The sequence below is a fragment of the Ambystoma mexicanum genome, chromosome 10 (genome assembly GCF_040938575.1).
Source record: "Ambystoma mexicanum isolate Mex_15411 chromosome 10, UKY_AmexF1_1, whole genome shotgun sequence".
Lineage (NCBI taxonomy): Eukaryota > Metazoa > Chordata > Amphibia > Caudata > Ambystomatidae > Ambystoma > Ambystoma mexicanum.
Window position 1 is genome coordinate 787195059 of NC_090932.1, and position 21183 is coordinate 787216241.

Here is a 21183-nt window from a genome sequence, read left to right on the forward strand (position 1 = left end):
CATTTCATGCCCACTCTGGCTCAGTCCAGCATCAGACACAGGTTTAGGGTGTCACAGTCTGTGTGGGGCACAGGTCTCCCCCTGTTTCAGGCCCACTGACTCTGTTCAACTGGTGTAGTGGCTTCTGCATACATGGGTGTACTACTGAGGGTTCCTCATGTGTCCTGCTTACTGTCCCATCATCATCTGCTGTGTTGTCAGTTGACTCAGATGATGCAATTGACGCTAGTCAACAATGTCTGCCAATACACGGGTCTCTGGTAACCCTTTCGCTGCCATGCTATGCCTCTCTACGTTTTCACTTAGGGGAAGTGGGGGGTTTGCTTGTAGCCATGCAACCCATTGCATGCACATTGCACGTGATGCCTGAACTTGCCCTTGCACTGCCTTCACGTTTATTGATAGACATCATAATGTACTTGTTTATGTAGATAGTGGGTAACGTACACATGTTCTGCACTGCATCAACCCACTTCTGAGCCGTGTTACACCCTTCTACATGCCTACTCACTGATGCAATGTCAAAGTCACCTGGCATGTATGGCCAGTTTTTCATCCCTTCTCTGTCATGTATGCAATGGGCACAGGTGCATCCAGTGACACATGTACTCAGTATTGGAACTCCCTAGTGGTTGTTTAGATGAGTTGATTGGTCAATGTGCGGCCTATACCAACTGCCATAGGGCACTGATTGGATGTAGCCTCCCAATCGGGTAGTAATGACTGTGGAGCATCCTTCACGTGTGTATGTGTGCACTTCCACATACATCAAAGCAAGCAGCGTTAGAGCTGCTTGCTTTGGTGTATTGGATGCTGGTCATGTTCACAATACAGGTGTATGGGTAAATGGGTGTTTTTGAATGCTTTCACATGTACATATGCAAGCAGCTTCAACGTTGTGTGGTGCAACATTGCGAGTACTCACTTATGTGTTTGTGAAAGTGTCCATTTACACATGTGTCTTCCACAGCTTTATTGTTGACTGAGTAATATGTAGTTGATAGACGTTTATGCTGGTGAGATTTCTGCATTGCGCACATTATGTGGAACTGGCATGATCCCAAAGGTTCACTGTTGTGCAGTATGTGTATGGCCAGGCCCACTTAGCTACTATGGTGGGTCCTGGGCTTGGAGATTTCCACAAGGAATGATGTAATCAGGCACATTCATATCCCAATGTGCTCAATCAGGCCCTGAGGGTTGTTGTGGAGGCCTCATGTCCTGCAGCTCGGACGGTACTGGGCATTATGGTCCCTCATGCCTAGTTGCAGGCCCTTTATTTCCTTGGGACATTCACTATATCTACATGGCCCATGCCACCCGGTACGGGCCGAACTGCAGATGGATGTAGCTATATTGATGATGATGCTTTAGTGATGCATGTCTACATGCATGGTACCTGTGTCATTGTGTGTTTGGAATCACTAGCAGCAGTGGTCAATTTGCAGTTGAGAACTGCTTATGGTGTGTTGCATCTCTTAGTTGCCATCTTTCTTTTCTGCCTGTGACATGTGTCTGACAGAGGTGGTGTCTGATGGAGTTCACATACTACATGTTGTACTTGTGTAGGTTTTGCTATTTAGACACATCCATTTCTGCTTTTGGGATTTGTTTGCATATCAAGGCCACTGGATGCATTGCAGGTTCTCATTTGTGTGTGACATGTCTGCTTCATGTGTTGGCTGTCAATGTGATGTCTATGTGTGTGTGTGTTATGTGCTTCTGACAAGTGTACTAATGTTAATCTTTTCTCCACATTTCAGATGATGACGCAATGGAGCCAGAGGATGGTGTTGTCATGCCCAACACAGAGTTGCTATTGCATCAGCAAACCAGCACAAGTGGGGGTCGTGGGGTGGTAGGCCACGAGAACCCACTTGTGTTCCAGACCATCTTGTCTAGGGCTGGCAATGAGTCTAGCTCGGATGATCACTCTGATGACAATGTCGAGTTGGATGTGCATCGGGTCCATTCGTCAGGGGTGAGTGATTCTGATATGGACGCACTCTGTCCGTGACACCTGCACTGAGGGACCAGACGGTGGTGGGACCTCTGCCTGTGGTGGATCGGGACGCAGGGTCACCCTCCACTCGAGTTGCTGATGTGCCTGGGGCATCACGCCAATTTAGGAATGTAGTCCTTCAGCCACGGGCGGTGCCAACCCAACAAGGAGGTCGGCTCCTTGGATCCCGCAGGTGTCAGGCCCAGCAACTGAGTGGGAGCAAGCCATGGTTGCCAATTCAGAACACCAGGGGGCAGCAATTGATAACATCACTGAGAGCAGGGAACGTGTGGCACAATGCATGCTACTCCCTGCTAGGCAGGTGGAACTCCAGCAGCGGGTGGCACAGTCCACGGCCCGCTCGCTCAGGCTGGGCATGGCGGCCTCAGACGGGGCACGCCGGGCTGAAATGGTGTCTTTGCGTCAAGCAATTGCTGCTCATGCAGAGGCATAGATGGAGGCCATGAGGGTTGACTATGAATCCCTCAAATCTACTCTGGCTGTGCTCATGATGTCCCAGAGGAGGTAGTCAGAGGAGAGGTTGGAGCAGCAAGAGAATACCATCTCGGCTGAGCTACGTGCTTGCCGGGAGGTGTACCAGTTGTCCAGCCAGGCCATGCAGGAAGAACTCCATGTTACACGTGTCACCTTGCAAGAGGAAGCACGCGTATCACGCAAGGTTCTACATGCTGACCTACGTGTCATCGCCACACAGAATCAGGCTCACCCATCCCGCAGACTTGCTGCCGACGAGGGGCAAGCTGTGCCTAGGCTTGGTCAGGGTACTGTGCCACGTCAACCTTTTCAGCCAGAAGGTGATGAGGACGACAAGTTATCTCCCACACAGGTCGGGCTGTGCAGGCGTTGAGCCAATGGCTTTTTTTTTTGTCTCAACATCATCGCATGTGGGTATTGAGGTGCACCCTGTACCTCCCCCCTCCTGGGTGCCCGCCCCCGGGTCGTATGTGGACATTTTTGATTTTTCTTGTTAGTTTAGTTAGTTAATATGGCTTTTGATAGTTAGTTTAATTAGGTAATATAGGTTTTTTTATAGTTAGTTTAATTAGTTAATATAGTTCAAAATTGCTTGTCTATTGTGCATTCATGTGACGGTGTGGTGCTTTGTGGCTTTTGAAAGCATCCACTGTCTGTTCCAGCTGGGCCCTTCAAGCTTGTCTCGTGTATGTGTTTGCAGCTTGGGGTCCTGACTCACATAGGCCACTCCTGCTTCCCTTATCCATGGGCTCGCAAGGATGGTTCAGTGTAACAAACATTTACACAAGGGCTTTGGACTTTCGTCATATCTGAGGCCTGTCTGCTGCTGTACTACTTGTGTTAACACCCCTAGTGGGGATTAAGTGGGTTTTATCCAGGCATGTCTGTAATAAATTTGGGTGAGTACATGATTGATGTGTCCATTTATTGATGTGCATTGTGATGTATGTTATTTTCTTGCCTGTATATGTGCTTGATGCACTTCATGCTGTAGACAGTAGCCTGCACCCTTTGCCTGTCAAAGTCACACTGATGGTGGGAGGAGTTCTGCTGTAGGTCTCTAACATGGCCCAGTGACAACCAGCATGAAGACATACACACAGGGAACTTTCCAGCATTATTAATATCTTTTATGACCTTTCTGCAGGAAAATGAGCCTCCAGACTGCCTTTTCCAGCAGACACAGGGCCAAGTACTACTGAAACCTGGCCACGTTTGGTGGTGCAGACGTGTGAAAGCAGAAGCACAGGGCTTGTGCTCAGATGTCCAACAGAAGCGGACGTGTTTCCAGGAGCTCCAAACAAGGTGAGCAGCACAAGGGGCCACACCACATCCAACCTTCCACAAGGCCACTTGCACATGCATGCTAAGTAGCGCCAGTGCTGGGGAGCTTGGCCAGATATTGTTGTAGAAGCGCACAGTACAGCTAAGATGCGTTGAGGGACAAATGCCAAGTAGCTTTACAAGTTGTCAGGGGCACACGCAGGGGCCGTGGCACATAGCCTCCATTCCCCCCTGCTCCATTGAAGCTGAGTTATTAGTGCAGTAGCGTTCCTAGCCAGAAACTTATACAGCACACAGGGACACCCAGCGAGGCACAGACTTGTGTGCAGTGCATATCATTTGCATGTGGAAATTGCCACTTGCACTACCTATTGTAATACACGGCTGCCAGAACATGACTTGTACTCAAGTCACACCTCGCTATACGCGTCTAGCAGCTCACGCAGGGACCATTCTATCATGTGTGATTCTTGACGCATTGGTCTTCCATTTACCGCGCGCCCACATGCCCCTGCCTTACTGCATTGACAGTGTATGAACCATCACAGGGGCAAGCTAACGTATACATACATAGCAGCAGACAAGAATGTTTGTTTGTGGAGAAGTCACTTACTTTGGGGCATGAATGGTGTTGTGCGTGTGTTGTAAACACACACAGATTAGTAAGTCACGCTCTCTTTGCAGCATTCAACTGATCCTGTTACAGGACCTGAGAGTGCGCAGGCAGGAGGCCAGCACTCACCCCAGAGATAAGTCTCTCTTTGTCTTGCATTTGACTCATTTAGTACAATGTGCATGTAGAACATGGTTTCTCTGATTGAGTATGTGTTATTGTCAATAGTTGTATTTTGTATTTTGCCTACTTTCCCATGCCAATCCAACTCCCCTCTCCTGCCCCTCTTTCCGGTTATCCTGAATACCAATGCCTGTCCAACCAAATGATCCATGACCCTCTTTCCATGCCGGGGTCTCAAAGGCATGTGTATGTTTTACCTTGCAGGTGTTCAGACCACGGAGGGGGTGATTGGTTCGTGCCACTCCTGCACCTGGAGACCAGAGCTGTGACACTACCCATCAGTTGTTGCATCCTCATTGTATGTTGTGTCCTGAAAAAGGTACCCATCCTGTTGAACCATTGTTGAACTGTGCTACCTTGGTAGTTCTATCATTCTGCTTGTACATGTTTCTGGACTTTATTTTCCACTTCAAGTAATCTACTGGAGACTCTTTCAGGGTTTTTTTGTGCCTAGAGGCTTTTTCCCTGGTTTGGGGGTTTGGCTCCTTGGAAATCTCTGCAATTTGGTATGTTTACTAGTCAAGGAGGCCTCTGAGGGGGCTGGACCCTATTTACACGCAAGGTGGAACATGAAGACTAAGGGGTAGGGGGATCCTGTAGCCAGGTAGACTAAAAGGAAGAAGGCTACATAACCCAGACACAGTTGTTCAGAAGGTCATGGTGATGTGTAAATGAGGGAGGGCCTTTTGTTGTTGGACAGTAAGCCTGGGCTACAGTGTTTGGGCACTCTCTGACAATGTCATTGTGGGGTACTATGTACATGATGTGTTCTGCTGGTCAATGGCTGTTCCTGTGTTGTATTTACTTTTCAGGTGTCAGGGGATTGTTGTGGTTTGACATGCTAGGGTGTACACATGGGCAATGTGTACAGGACACTGAGGGTCACTTGATTTCACATGCATATATTGAGTGCATGTCCCTATTGACACACACAGTTACACAATGGTCCAACACACGTACAACAACCCTTCCATGCCCACAGGTGCACACAGAATGCCTTCTCGGGCACGCTGTGTCCCTGCAGCACATGATCAATTGCCATTTGGGAATCGTGTACATGCGTCAATGGGTTGTTTCTTTTGTTTGTCCTTTTGATGTGATGCTCAAGGTGTATCCCCAACACAATGGCTGCTCACTGTGCTGTGTGCTGAGCAGTGTGTTGCAGGAGACACACACAGCACACGGGTTAGGGAGTAGCCATTTTGCCTTGACCAATGTGCATGTGAACTGGCATTCAGTCTTTTGTTCATTGTAACGCTGGTGGAAAGCATTTGTGTATGACTTGGTATGTGTGGGAGGTTGTTGGTCAGTCATTTCATCGGATTCCATGTCAGGCATCATTGTGTCGGGCCACTTCCCATTTATCACATGCCACTTCTTATGTAATTGGTAATGTGTTGGGCTTTTGCTGTTGCATGCCATGTCATTGTGTGGCAGACAAGGGTGATGTGGGTTGGGAGGGTTTTGGTGACATACCAGTGATTGTCATGGCCTGATTTGCAGGGGGTAATGTGATACACACCTTGCATGTGTTCCTTTTGGTCACACAGGATTGGTTATGTTTAAGTAGCTAGAGATGCACACAATGTAGCACTTCCATGGCAACATTCTCAGGGTGGTAAGGTTGTGACAGTTGGCTGTCTCTTTTTCATCATCGATTGTCAGCTGGTATGTGCCAGGCCTGTGTGCACCCCGCAGGGGTGTGGGTTTAGGTGAAAAATGTGGCCTAATGCCCTTTCCCCTCCCATGGGCAGCACCTGTGCCTGTGGTTGGGGATGTGGGGGCACCACCATGTCCACCGGTATGTCCCGCCGTGTTGCACCATTGTGCAGGACACATGCTGCCACAATGATCCTGCACACTACTGGGGGTGCATATAGTAGCTGGCCACCAGATCGGTCAAGGGAGCGAAAGCGTGACTTGAGCGCTCCGAATGTGCACTCCACTAAGACCCTGGTTGCAATATGGGCAGCGTTGTATCTTACCTGGGGTGGTGTGGTGGGCTTCCGGATTGGCGTCATCATGTGGTTGCTCAGAAGGTAGGCACTGTCCCCTGGGGAGGTGATGATGGTTGTGATTAGTTGTGTTTGTGTATTTGTCTGTGTGTGACATGCATGCATGTGCACAGGCAATTGTACTCTCCTACGAGCCATGTGTCGCCATGCTACCCAGCTTCCAGGGCCCGGCTCAGTGCGGACATTCTGTATACGAAACTTTCATGGGTTGAGTCAGGGTAGTTTGCATAGACAGAGGTGATGATTCCCTTTGCATCGCATACAACCTGCACGTTGATGGAATGCCAGAGCTTGCGGTTTCGATAGATGTGCTCAGTGGGCCTAGGTGGACATAGGGCCACATGGGTGCAATCTATGGCACCGAGCACTTTGGGGAAGTGTGCCACCCTGTAGAAGTCCTGGACCACGGCCTGCCTTTCTGCGGGTGTTCTGGGCATGTATATGTGCCTGCGGACTGAGGGGCGCGCAGTCATGATTGCCAACACCTGATGTAGGCAGCATGACTGCGTGGCCTGTGAGAACCCCCCACTATGGCAGTTGTCCGCTGAAATGACCCAGTGGCCAAAAAATGCAGGACATTGAGCACCTTCTCCAAGGGGCTCAATGCTTGGGAGCACAGGGTGGGTGATGTAAGGTCATCTTCCCGCTCCCTGACCAGGTCTAGGATGATACGAGGTGGAAACCTATACATGCCATAGACCTGGTCATCAGGCATCCCAAAAAGGCTGGTCCGGGGGTAAAAAAATGCGGGAACTGGCTATTCTCCTCCTGCAGTGTCCCACGATCAGTGCTGCGACAAATGGGGCATTCATCGTAGCTGTATATACGTGATTGTTGTTGCGCGCACTTTTATAATGCGCGCAGGGACACTTCTGCCTGCCTTCCTGTGGCGGACGTGTTGATGCCTGTGCACGTTTTTTAGCGTGCGCGAGTTTCCCGTATTCGATTCCATGAATACGTGTTGTTCGCGAGCGTGTGGGCGTTCCGTGTATTTCCCTGCAGACGCCTTCTTTTTCACGGGTTGTTCCCCATTCCGCGTGTTACGCCCCGTGTCCCGCCCCCTTTTTGGTGTGTGCGCCGACGTTGTGCGCTTTCGCTGTGCGCGTTGCGCACAGCGTTCGGGATGTTGATGTGACGTGTGCGCCCGTGCCTGCCACGCTCAGATTTGGCACACATCCCGCAGTAAACACGCGCAGCCCTTCCATGAATCGCACGCGTGCGCATGCGCTTGCTTTTTCACGCTTGCATCGGCATGCACCAAGATATTCGGCGCACATTTGTTCCATGAATCGGCCCCAGAATCTTAAAACTTCTTCCTCTGCTTTTTTTTTCTTTTTTTGCCATATACTTCTTGTAAAAATCGCTAATGCAATTAAACCTCATAATAAAAAAATAAAAATAAAATTACTGCAATGAACCATGTAAACGTTTCTTCTTAGTTTTTCCTATGTAACCTCTATCCAAGTGAATCTTCTGTAACAGCATCACGATGCTTCAGAGCCGTTCCGTGTTTATAAATTCAAATAAATAAATAATCATTAAGCTTAGTGGTGTTCAAGGCCAGCCCAAGAGTGTCTGATGCAGAATATGCTTCTTCAAAGAGCTTGGGGGCAGGGCCCTCAGCAGGGCTCGCAAGTAGGCTCCTCATGTTATGTTACACCATTGGCAATCAGGCCACTCACTTGATCCATTGGCTGATGCGCTACAGAGCCTTCGAGACGATAGTCATTGAAGAACTACATCATGTCCTTGGATCTCTTTGATCTGACTCAACTAATTCCAGACAACGACTTGGCCCATCGCCACTTGGTCTCTTTAACCAATCTGATCCATTCACTGCTACAGGACTGCTTTGCATCTTCAGACCATCTCAAGTTGACTCAAATGTATTCATGCTCGCAATCCAGTGGATATCACTGTGGCAAAATGTCTTGATGCCGACTTTACCCAATGTCATTTTGAACCCCATTCCTTATGTCTCCCTGATTCTACCCCAGAGGACAATATTTGGGAGATCACTGAACTCTACCAGAGTTTCTATCCTCTTTTCCATTACCTAGCAGCTATATTCTATGAGTATGGATTGAGAAACTGTAATGGTCGAGTTAATGGCGATACTCCACCCAAATCAAAAGGAGGACTATTTTTAGGGTAATACACCTGTGTGTTGCCCAGTTTCGTTTTCACACTAATAATAACAACACAGTCCTAACGATTGTAGAGGGTTTGACAAAGAAAAGCCAATATGCCTAATTGCGCTTTCCGAATAGTCTCTTGACGCACTAGTGTTGTGCTAAAAGACACATGCTCCACCACTTTGGCTTTGGCATGTGTTGGCTGCCCCCCAGATGAAGATAAACATTAATTTTATTGGATTTTCTCTGGGTAGGCAGGTGCAGATACAAGTTGGTTAAAATTGTGAAGAGTTTTCTTCAACGACAGTCTCTCTTGAGGTAGGTCACCTCGGATTGAGAAGGGGTCCCTGAATGCTTTTAGCAGGGTAGCCTCAGATTGAACGAACTAGACCTGCGCGATACGTGTTATGCACTAGGTTAGAGTCGTTCTCTTAGCCGACCGGTTTCTGTGGTGCAAATAAGTGGGCCACATTCATCAGGGCTTGTGCAGGGCATCTGCATGTGTGCCTGCTGTTAGTCTCATAGGGCAGCACTGTCTGCGTGTCTTATCGTCCTCTCCCTGTAGGGGTGACAGGAGGGGAGGGGGAGAGAGAGAAAGGGAGAGCAGCGGTGAATATCACATGCTGTCAATTCAAGCTATTAGAAGACACTGCACTGGTGTGTCAGGAGGGGGAAAAGAAAGACTTACCCGCTCCGTATGATCTGGTGGCTTAGTCAAGAACGGTGAGACGGCCCGCTACCTGGGGGCCAAAGGACAACAATTATTAATGTCTACTATGATGTCTGAGTACATCGGATCGGAAAAAAGTCAGTACAAAAAGTTACTAATTCTTCTAACCAAATTGAGTAGTTTTCCTGTCTAGTGCGACACGCACTCGGCGTTGTCGCTACACATTTAGCAAACATATTTCTAACAAGCTTCGGTACATCCCGGATGCCCACGAAGGCGTGACATCAGTGGGAGAGGGAGTGGCTAAACCAGGTGGGCCACAAGGGGCTTACCTCTGGGCAGAGTTCAGTCCGTTTCACGAGCCGTGCGCGAGAGGGTTGAGTCTTCGCGGGCCGTGTGACTACACTATTTATGTTGCCATGGGTTGGCGCGTGGTCACGTGATCACGCGTGCCTGACTCTGGGATGGCCGTCCACAGAGGGAGACTGCGGCCATCACCAGGTCAGGCACCGCGGACCGCGGGTCCCCAGGAATTTCACATCAAATGTTATGAGTGGGAAAATCCCCGATTTTCATCATGAATCTTGCTGCTGGTGCCTGCATGTACCATCCTGTGCAGCCATTTATACATACAGCACTCATCACGGGCACAGTCAGGAGCACCAGTCCAGAGTACATCAAAAACAATCAGTCACAATGAAAGTTAAATTAAACAAAACAGTTTGGCACTATTGATTTATAACGTGGCCAGAGTTTGCCAACTAGTTGCTTCATTCAGTCCGTCTTTATCTGTTTTGAGACGGAAGATCCAGAGTTGTTCACGTTTGAACAGTAGATTCTGTAGGTTCCCGCCTCTTGTGGGGATAGACACTTTTTCAATTATTGTCCATGTGAAGTCTGCCGAGGTGTGTTTAGCAGCTAGAAAGTGTTCTACCATGGGTGCCGTGATCTTCTTAGTGCGGATACAGGATCTATGTTCTGCAAGGCGTATTTTTATAGGGCGTGTTGTCATGCCTATGTAGCGTTTGTCACATGGGCATGTGATCATGTAAATCACGTTGCTACTGTTGCAGTTAGTCAGTGTTTTCTGGATCCACGGGTAATGCCACCCTATGTTAATGGAGGTGGTTCTCTTGGTACTTGAGCAGGCATTACATGTGCCACAGGGAGTGTGGCCCGTCGCTGGGTTCTGCCCCCACAGTGTATTCAATCTGTGTTCTTTTTCTCTATATGAATGTACCAGGGCGTCACGTAGATTCTTCCTTCTTTTGAGTGCAAACCTTGGGGTATCGATACTATGCTGGCCCACATTCAAAATTGGCCATAGTTTCACGATCTCTTTTTTGATTTTGTTGGCAATAGGGGAGAAGCTCATTACTGCAGTTATAGTGTTCTCAACTTCATTGGACTTAACATGATGTTCCAAAGTGACTTCTCGTGGGATGTTACTGGCTCGTTTTCGTGCCTGTTTGATAATTCGCTTAGGATATCCCCTGTTTCGGAGTTTAGCTGCGAGACTTGCTGATTGTCGGATGTAATCTGTTCGTGTGGAGCAGTTTCTCCGGTACCTAAGGAATTGTCCAAATGGTAGATTTCTTCTGAGACTGGTGGGATGGAAACTTCCATATGTAAGAAGTGAGTTTCTATCCGTAGGTTTATTGAATACTGTGCTGAAGATGGTTGCATTCCGTATCTCCAAAGTGAGGTCTAGGAAATGTACAGATTCCGTGCTATGTGTCTCTGAGAGTTTGAGAAAAGGATTCTGTCCGTTGAGCCATATCATGAACGTTGCAAGTTCTAGTTCAGTACCTTTAAAGATTAGTAACACATCGTCAATGTATCTGGCCCAAAGGTCCAAATTGGGTAGCCACGGATTGGTTGGATTGTAGATGATTGCCTCTTCAAAGTTTGCTACATAGAGGTTCGCAAGACTCGGGGCAAAGGTGGCTCCCATTGCTGTCCCGGAGATTTGTTCATAGAACGAATTCTCGTAGATGAAGAAGTTTTTTGTTAGGGCAATTTCTGCCAGTTGCATCACCAGGGAGACTGGGGTCGTCATCGGAGGGTCTCTTTCCCGTAATATTTTGTCAATGACTCTGAGTGTGGCCATTTGTGGAATCTTCGTGTAGAGTGATTCGATATCAAGTGTTACCAAAATGTTCAGTGTGGGATCAAACGGTCGGTCCTTAATGAGTTCTAACACAGCTGTAGTATCCTTCAGATATGAACGCATCTTAGTGACTTCAGGTTTCAGAAAGTAGTCTACAAATTGTGACAGAGGTTCAAGGATTGAGCCTATCCCAGATACTATGGGTCTGCCGGGTGGTGGATTCCTTCCTTTATGCACTTTGGGGAGGGCATAGAAGGCCGGTTTTTTGGGGTATTTCGGATTGAGGAATTCATATTCTTTGGTGCTAATGAGTTCCTCAGCATGTGCTTCTTCAAGAATTGGTACTATCAGCTGTCTGATAGCTTCAGTGGGATCCGTACCAAGTTGTCTATAGCTCACATGGTCTTGAAGGAGCTCCATCACCATGTGGTGGTATGCCGTGGTGTCCATTATTACCGTGGCGCCCCCTTTGTCGGCTGGTTTTATGGTAATGGCAACATTGTTGGATAAAGATTGGAGTGCCTGTCTATTTTTCTTGGAGAAGTTCTTGAATCCTGGCATGATCTCTCGTTCCAGTTCCTCCAGTTTTTTAAGGAGCGCTTTCTCAAACGTGATGGATTCTGGTGTAATAGCATTGGGTGGAGGGTAGAACGTGGATTTCCCTCTCAGGGTGGTGGCCTTCTTTTCTTCCGAGGGTGTCATTTGCCCAAAATATTGCTTCAATCTAATTTTTCTGATAAGTTGTGCAATTTCAATCCTGGTTTGGAATGGGTCATGTTCGGCCGTGGGTACAAATGAAAGTCCTTTCTCAAGTAGAGCTTCTTCTTCAGGAGAGAGGTTATATTGAGAGAGGTTCATCACTAGGCTTTCTGTTCGAGTTGTGTTGTCCTGTGACCATCTAGGGAGTTGGTGGTTTATTCGTTCAGTGCTAGTGTTTGTCCTTGGCCGCGTCCTTTGCTGCGGGTGACTCGAGTGGAAGGGTTCTGCCATTGCACTTGCGGTTGCCAATTGCCTCTCCCTCTGTTTTTTGCTTTTCCTTGCCCTCTTGGAAAAAAAGGTCTCGATGGACCATTATTGTTTGGGGCTGTTCCCCCCAGTGAGCTATTCGATCCTGAGGTGTTAGAACCACTCGCTGAGCTTCCACTTGAGAATGTCCATTGGTTTTGTCTTGCTCGGTTGTTTTGAATTCTTTTTCTGTTATGTTGGTTTACTTGTTGGCCCGGCGTAGAGGTATTGTTAGCACTCTGATCTTCGTAGTGTGCATCTGTGATATAAGGATAAATTTTCTCCTGTGTGTAGGCTGCCAGATCTTTCTTAAGTTTGGTGACTTTCTTGTTGAGATTGAAGTCTCTAAATTCTTTCATTGTGGCCTCTAGGTCCTCCAAGCTTTTCTTATATTGGGCAAGGACATTCGATGATTTAAGGCTCTCTTGTTTTTCTTCTATCTCCTTCATTAGTTTTTCGGACACTGATTTGGCTGTGCTGATGATTAGTATCAGCCAGTCCCTGGTGCATTTATTGGAGATGTAACTCCAGTCCTTCCTGAACTCTAAGTGTTCCAGGAAGATTCTGGGTTCTATCCGTATGATCAATCCTAAGGGAGCTGCATGGGCTCGTAGGTACTCAGTCATTATTGCCCCGTGCAATTCGGTTCTGATCAGCTGTTTTTTCAGGACCTCCAGCTCATTCCATTCATTATTTGCCATCCCTGGTATGGGAAGGGATATTTCATCTCCCAGGATTGAAGGAGTTGCCAGTATAGTGTCTACCAGTTCTTCGGCGAAAGCTAGGCATCTTGCTTCAGCCATCGTTGTGCTGCGGTGAGGTGTGGGTCAGGTGTCTTGGTATGTTTGCTAAACAAAAAACAGGCAAAATGGTGTGGGTGCTTGAATCCTTCAAGCTCTAGTCCACAGCCCGTGGCTGTAAGAAGGAATAAACCAAATCAAAAGGAGGACTATTTTTAGGGTAATACACCTGTGTGTTGCCCAGTTTCGTTTTCACACTAATAATAACAACACAGTCCTAACGATTGTAGAGGGTTTGACAAAGAAAAGCCAATATGCCTAATTGCGCTTTCCGAATAGTCTCTTGACGCACTAGTGTTGTGCTAAAAGACACATGCTCCACCACTTTGGCTTTGGCATGTGTTGGCTGCCCCCCAGATGAAGATAAACATTAATTTTATTGGATTTTCTCTGGGTAGGCAGGTGCAGATACAAGTTGGTTAAAATTGTGAAGAGTTTTCTTCAACGACAGTCTCTCTTGAGGTAGGTCACCTCGGATTGAGAAGGGGTCCCTGAATGCTTTTAGCAGGGTAGCCTCAGATTGAACGAACTAGACCTGCGCGATACGTGTTATGCACTAGGTTAGAGTCGTTCTCTTAGCCGACCGGTTTCTGTGGTGCAAATAAGTGGGCCACATTCATCAGGGCTTGTGCAGGGCATCTGCATGTGTGCCTGCTGTTAGTCTCATAGGGCAGCACTGTCTGCGTGTCTTATCGTCCTCTCCCTGTAGGGGTGACAGGAGGGGAGGGGGAGAGAGAGAAAGGGAGAGCAGCGGTGAATATCACATGCTGTCAATTCAAGCTATTAGAAGACACTGCACTGGTGTGTCAGGAGGGGGAAAAGAAAGACTTACCCGCTCCGTATGATCTGGTGGCTTAGTCAAGAACGGTGAGACGGCCCGCTACCTGGGGGCCAAAGGACAACAATTATTAATGTCTACTATGATGTCTGAGTACATCGGATCGGAAAAAAGTCAGTACAAAAAGTTACTAATTCTTCTAACCAAATTGAGTAGTTTTCCTGTCTAGTGCGACACGCACTCGGCGTTGTCGCTACACATTTAGCAAACATATTTCTAACAAGCTTCGGTACATCCCGGATGCCCACGAAGGCGTGACATCAGTGGGAGAGGGAGTGGCTAAACCAGGTGGGCCACAAGGGGCTTACCTCTGGGCAGAGTTCAGTCCGTTTCACGAGCCGTGCGCGAGAGGGTTGAGTCTTCGCGGGCCGTGTGACTACACTATTTATGTTGCCATGGGTTGGCGCGTGGTCACGTGATCACGCGTGCCTGACTCTGGGATGGCCGTCCACAGAGGGAGACTGCGGCCATCACCAGGTCAGGCACCGCGGACCGCGGGTCCCCAGGAATTTCACATCAAATGTTATGAGTGGGAAAATCCCCGATTTTCATCATGAATCTTGCTGCTGGTGCCTGCATGTACCATCCTGTGCAGCCATTTATACATACAGCACTCATCACGGGCACAGTCAGGAGCACCAGTCCAGAGTACATCAAAAACAATCAGTCACAATGAAAGTTAAATTAAACAAAACAGTTTGGCACTATTGATTTATAACGTGGCCAGAGTTTGCCAACTAGTTGCTTCATTCAGTCCGTCTTTATCTGTTTTGAGACGGAAGATCCAGAGTTGTTCACGTTTGAACAGTAGATTCTGTAGGTTCCCGCCTCTTGTGGGGATAGACACTTTTTCAATTATTGTCCATGTGAAGTCTGCCGAGGTGTGTTTAGCAGCTAGAAAGTGTTCTACCATGGGTGCCGTGATCTTCTTAGTGCGGATACAGGATCTATGTTCTGACTAACTGCAACAGTAGCAACGTGATTTACATGATCACATGCCCATGTGACAAACGCTACATAGGCATGACAACACGCCCTATAAAAATACGCCTTGCAGAACATAGCTTGTTAGAAATATGTTTGCTAAATGTGTAGCGACAACGCCGAGTGCGTGTCGCACTAGACAGGAAAACTACTCAATTTGGTTAGAAGAATTAGTAACTTTTTGTACTGACTTTTTTCCGATCCGATGTACTCAGACATCATAGTAGACATTAATAATTGTTGTCCTTTGGCCCCCAGGTAGCGGGCCGTCTCACCGTTCTTGACTAAGCCACCAGATCATACGGAGCGGGTAAGTCTTTCTTTTCCCCCTCCTGACACACCAGTGCAGTGTCTTCTAATAGCTTGAATTGACAGCATGTGATATTCACCGCTGCTCTCCCTTTCTCTCTCTCCCCCTCCCCTCCTGTCACCCCTACAGGGAGAGGACGATAAGACACGCAGACAGTGCTGCCCTATGAGACTAACAGCAGGCACACATGCAGATGCCCTGCACAAGCCCTGATGAATGTGGCCCACTTATTTGCACCACAGAAACCGGTCGGCTAAGAGAACGACTCTAACCTAGTGCATAACACGTATCGCGCAGGTCTAGTTCGTTCAATCTGAGGCTACCCTGCTAAAAGCATTCAGGGACCCCTTCTCAATCCGAGGTGACCTACCTCAAGAGAGACTGTCGTTGAAGAAAACTCTTCACAATTTTAACCAACTTGTATCTGCACCTGCCTACCCAGAGAAAATCCAATAAAATTAATGTTTATCTTCATCTGGGGGGCAGCCAACACATGCCAAAGCCAAAGTGGTGGAGCATGTGTCTTTTAGCACAACACTAGTGCGTCAAGAGACTATTCGGAAAGCGCAATTAGGCATATTGGCTTTTCTTTGTCAAACCCTCTACAATCGTTAGGACTGTGTTGTTATTATTAGTGTGAAAACGAAACTGGGCAACACACAGGTGTATTACCCTAAAAATAGTCCTCCTTTTGATTTGGTTTATTCCTTCTTACAGCCACGGGCTGTGGACTAGAGCTTGAAGGATTCAAGCACCCACACCATTTTGCCTGTTTTTTGTTTAGCAAACATACCAAGACACCTGACCCACACCTCACCGCAGCACAACGATGGCTGAAGCAAGATGCCTAGCTTTCGCCGAAGAACTGGTAGACACTATACTGGCAACTCCTTCAATCCTGGGAGATGAAATATCCCTTCCCATACCAGGGATGGCAAATAATGAATGGAATGAGCTGGAGGTCCTGAAAAAACAGCTGATCAGAACCGAATTGCACGGGGCAATAATGACTGAGTACCTACGAGCCCATGCAGCTCCCTTAGGATTGATCATACGGATAGAACCCAGAATCTTCCTGGAACACTTAGAGTTCAGGAAGGACTGGAGTTACATCTCCAATAAATGCACCAGGGACTGGCTGATACTAATCATCAGCACAGCCAAATCAGTGTCCGAAAAACTAATGAAGGAGATAGAAGAAAAACAAGAGAGCCTTAAATCATCGAATGTCCTTGCCCAATATAAGAAAAGCTTGGAGGACCTAGAGGCCACAATGAAAGAATTTAGAGACTTCAATCTCAACAAGAAAGTCACCAAACTTAAGAAAGATCTGGCAGCCTACACACAGGAGAAAATTTATCCTTATATCACAGATGCACACTACGAAGATCAGAGTGCTAACAATACCTCTACGCCGGGCCAACAAGTAAACCAACATAACAGAAAAAGAATTCAAAACAACCGAGCAAGACAAAACCAATGGACATTCTCAAGTGGAAGCTCAGCGAGTGGTTCTAACACCTCAGGATCGAATAGCTCACTGGGGGGAACAGCCCCAAACAATAATGGTCCATCGAGACCTTTTTTTCCAAGAGGGCAAGGAAAAGCAAAAAACAGAGGGAGAGGCAATTGGCAACCGCAAGTGCAATGGCAGAACCCTTCCACTCGAGTCACCCGCAGCAAAGGACGCGGCCAAGGACAAACACTAGCACTGAACGAATAAACCACCAACTCCCTAGATGGTCACAGGACAACACAACTCGAACAGAAAGCCTAGTGATGAACCTCTCTCAATATAACCTCTCTCCTGAAGAAGAAGCTCTACTTGAGAAAGGACTTTCATTTGTACCCACGGCCGAACATGACCCATTCCAAACCAGGATTGAAATTGCACAACTTATCAGAAAAATTAGATTGAAGCAATATTTTGGGCAAATGACACCCTCGGAAGAAAAGAAGGCCACCACCCTGAGAGGGAAATCCACGTTCTACCCTCCACCCAATGCTATTACACCAGAATCCATCACGTTTGAGAAAGCGCTCCTTAAAAAACTGGAGGAACTGGAACGAGAGATCATGCCAGGATTCAAGAACTTCTCCAAGAAAAATAGACAGGCACTCCAATCTTTATCCAACAATGTTGCCATTACCATAAAACCAGCCGACAAAGGGGGCGCCACGGTAATAATGGACACCACGGCATACCACCACATGGTGATGGAGCTCCTTCAAGACCATGTGAGCTATAGACAACTTGGTACGGATCCCACTGAAGCTATCAGACAGCTGATAGTACCAATTCTTGAAGAAGCACATGCTGAGGAACTCATTAGCACCAAAGAATATGAATTCCTCAATCCGAAATACCCCAAAAAACCGGCCTTCTATGCCCTCCCCAAAGTGCATAAAGGAAGGAATCCACCACCCGGCAGACCCATAGTATCTGGGATAGGCTCAATCCTTGAACCTCTGTCACAATTTGTAGACTACTTTCTGAAACCTGAAGTCACTAAGATGCGTTCATATCTGAAGGATACTACAGCTGTGTTAGAACTCATTAAGGACCGACCGTTTGATCCCACACTGAACATTTTGGTAACACTTGATATCGAATCACTCTACACGAAGATTCCACAAATGGCCACACTCAGAGTCATTGACAAAATATTACGGGAAAGAGACCCTCCGATGACGACCCCAGTCTCCCTGGTGATGCAACTGGCAGAAATTGCCCTAACAAAAAACTTCTTCATCTACGAGAATTCGTTCTATGAACAAATCTCCGGGACAGCAATGGGAGCCACCTTTGCCCCGAGTCTTGCGAACCTCTATGTAGCAAACTTTGAAGAGGCAATCATCTACAATCCAACCAATCCGTGGCTACCCAATTTGGACCTTTGGGCCAGATACATTGACGATGTGTTACTAATCTTTAAAGGTACTGAACTAGAACTTGCAACGTTCATGATATGGCTCAACGGACAGAATCCTTTTCTCAAATTCTCAGAGACACATAGCACGGAATCTGTACATTTCCTAGACCTCACTTTGGAGATACGGAATGCAACCATCTTCAGCACAGTATTCAATAAACCTACGGATAGAAACTCACTTCTTACATATGGAAGTTTCCATCCCACCAGTCTCAGAAGAAATCTACCATTTGGACAATTCCTTAGGTACCGGAGAAACTGCTCCACACGAACAGATTACATCCGACAATCAGCAAGTCTCGCAGCTAAACTCCGAAACAGGGGATATCCTAAGCGAATTATCAAACAGGCACGAAAACGAGCCAGTAACATCCCACGAGAAGTCACTTTGGAACATCATGTTAAGTCCAATGAAGTTGAGAACACTATAACTGCAGTAATGAGCTTCTCCCCTATTGCCAACAAAATCAAAAAAGAGATCGTGAAACTATGGCCAATTTTGAATGTGGGCCAGCATAGTATCGATACCCCAAGGTTTGCACTCAAAAGAAGGAAGAATCTACGTGACGCCCTGGTACATTCATATAGAGAAAAAGAACACAGATTGAATACACTGTGGGGGCAGAACCCAGCGACGGGCCACACTCCCTGTGGCACATGTAATGCCTGCTCAAGTACCAAGAGAACCACCTCCATTAACATAGGGTGGCATTACCCGTGGATCCAGAAAACACTGACTAACTGCAACAGTAGCAACGTGATTTACATGATCACATGCCCATGTGACAAACGCTACATAGGCATGACAACACGCCCTATAAAAATACGCCTTGCAGAACATAGATCCTGTATCCGCACTAAGAAGATCACGGCACCCATGGTAGAACACTTTCTAGCTGCTAAACACACCTCGGCAGACTTCACATGGACAATAATTGAAAAAGTGTCTATCCCCACAAGAGGCGGGAACCTACAGAATCTACTGTTCAAACGTGAACAACTCTGGATCTTCCGTCTCAAAACAGATAAAGACGGACTGAATGAAGCAACTAGTTGGCAAACTCTGGCCACGTTATAAATCAATAGTGCCAAACTGTTTTGTTTAATTTAACTTTCATTGTGACTGATTGTTTTTGATGTACTCTGGACTGGTGCTCCTGACTGTGCCCGTGATGAGTGCTGTATGTATAAATGGCTGCACAGGATGGTACATGCAGGCACCAGCAGCAAGATTCATGATGAAAATCGGGGATTTTCCCACTCATAACATTTGATGTGAAATTCCTGGGGACCCGCGGTCCGCGGTGCCTGACCTGGTGATGGCCGCAGTCTCCCTCTGTGGACGGCCATCCCAGAGTCAGGCACGCGTGATCACGTGACCACGCGCCAACCCATGGCAACATAAATAGTGTAGTCACACGGCCCGCGAAGACTCAACCCTCTCGCGCACGGCTCGTGAAACGGACTGAACTCTGCCCAGAGGTAAGCCCCTTGTGGCCCACCTGGTTTAGCCACTCCCTCTCCCACTGATGTCACGCCTTCGTGGGCATCCGGGATGTACCGAAGCTTGTTAGAAATATGTTTGCTAAATGTGTAGCGACAACGCCGAGTGCGTGTCGCACTAGACAGGAAAACTACTCAATTTGGTTAGAAGAATTAGTAACTTTTTGTACTGACTTTTTTCCGATCCGATGTACTCAGACATCATAGTAGACATTAATAATTGTTGTCCTTTGGCCCCCAGGTAGCGGGCCGTCTCACCGTTCTTGACTAAGCCACCAGATCATACGGAGCGGGTAAGTCTTTCTTTTCCCCCTCCTGACACACCAGTGCAGTGTCTTCTAATAGCTTGAATTGACAGCATGTGATATTCACCGCTGCTCTCCCTTTCTCTCTCTCCCCCTCCCCTCCTGTCACCCCTACAGGGAGAGGACGATAAGACACGCAGACAGTGCTGCCCTATGAGACTAACAGCAGGCACACATGCAGATGCCCTGCACAAGCCCTGATGAATGTGGCCCACTTATTTGCACCACAGAAACCGGTCGGCTAAGAGAACGACTCTAACCTAGTGCATAACACGTATCGCGCAGGTCTAGTTCGTTCAATCTGAGGCTACCCTGCTAAAAGCATTCAGGGACCCCTTCTCAATCCGAGGTGACCTACCTCAAGAGAGACTGTCGTTGAAGAAAACTCTTCACAATTTTAACCAACTTGTATCTGCACCTGCCTACCCAGAGAAAATCCAATAAAATTAATGTTTATCTTCATCTGGGGGGCAGCCAACACATGCCAAAGCCAAAGTGGTGGAGCATGTGTCTTTTAGCACAACACTGATACTCCACCCAAACCAACATATAGATCTAATAAAGGCCAGACTTAAACAGATTACATATTGGTTGGTCCAGAAACATGGTCTTCTGTAAATACGTTCATTGCCCATGAAAGGCCTCAGAGCGACCATGATCCAATATTCTTAACTATTCGGATGCCGACCTTTTCACTACCGGGCTCGATTAAACAGCAGAGGTTGCTTGCTGAACTACGTTCACGAAAATGGTTCTCATTAAAAAGTGATATGTTTATATCTAGACTTTGTGGATTTAACCTGTATTGTATCCGCTGTGGGCTTTTATAACAAACTAGTCACCATAACAAAACCTTTTCTATCTGAAATTGCAGCCATTCGGCCCATACTATCAGCGAATATGCAAGGGCCCTTCTTGCCAGACTGGAAGATTGACGTGAATCAAAGCAAATCTTAGCTCCAATCCAATCAGGGTTTCGAAATCTACATCAAATATAG

At 47.3% G+C, this 21183-nt stretch overlaps 2 protein-coding genes across 2 annotated transcripts; one reads left to right on the plus strand and one right to left on the minus strand.

Moving 5' to 3' along the window:
* Positions 1-10133: 10133 nt before the first annotated feature.
* LOC138492929 (uncharacterized) lies at positions 10134-14852 on the minus strand. Its single transcript, XM_069620222.1, has 2 exons — positions 14145-14852; positions 10134-14015 (listed from the first exon to the last, which is right to left on the minus strand). The coding sequence occupies exon 2, from the start codon at positions 12495-12497 to the stop codon at positions 10134-10136; it is 2364 nt and encodes a 787-aa protein (XP_069476323.1). The 5' UTR covers positions 12498-14015; positions 14145-14852.
* A 386-nt stretch (positions 14853-15238) lies between these two features.
* On the plus strand, positions 15239-19455 carry LOC138492930 (uncharacterized). Its single transcript, XM_069620223.1, has 2 exons — positions 15239-15444; positions 15574-19455. The coding sequence occupies exon 2, from the start codon at positions 17092-17094 to the stop codon at positions 19453-19455; it is 2364 nt and encodes a 787-aa protein (XP_069476324.1). The 5' UTR covers positions 15239-15444; positions 15574-17091.
* Positions 19456-21183: the final 1728 nt, after the last annotated feature.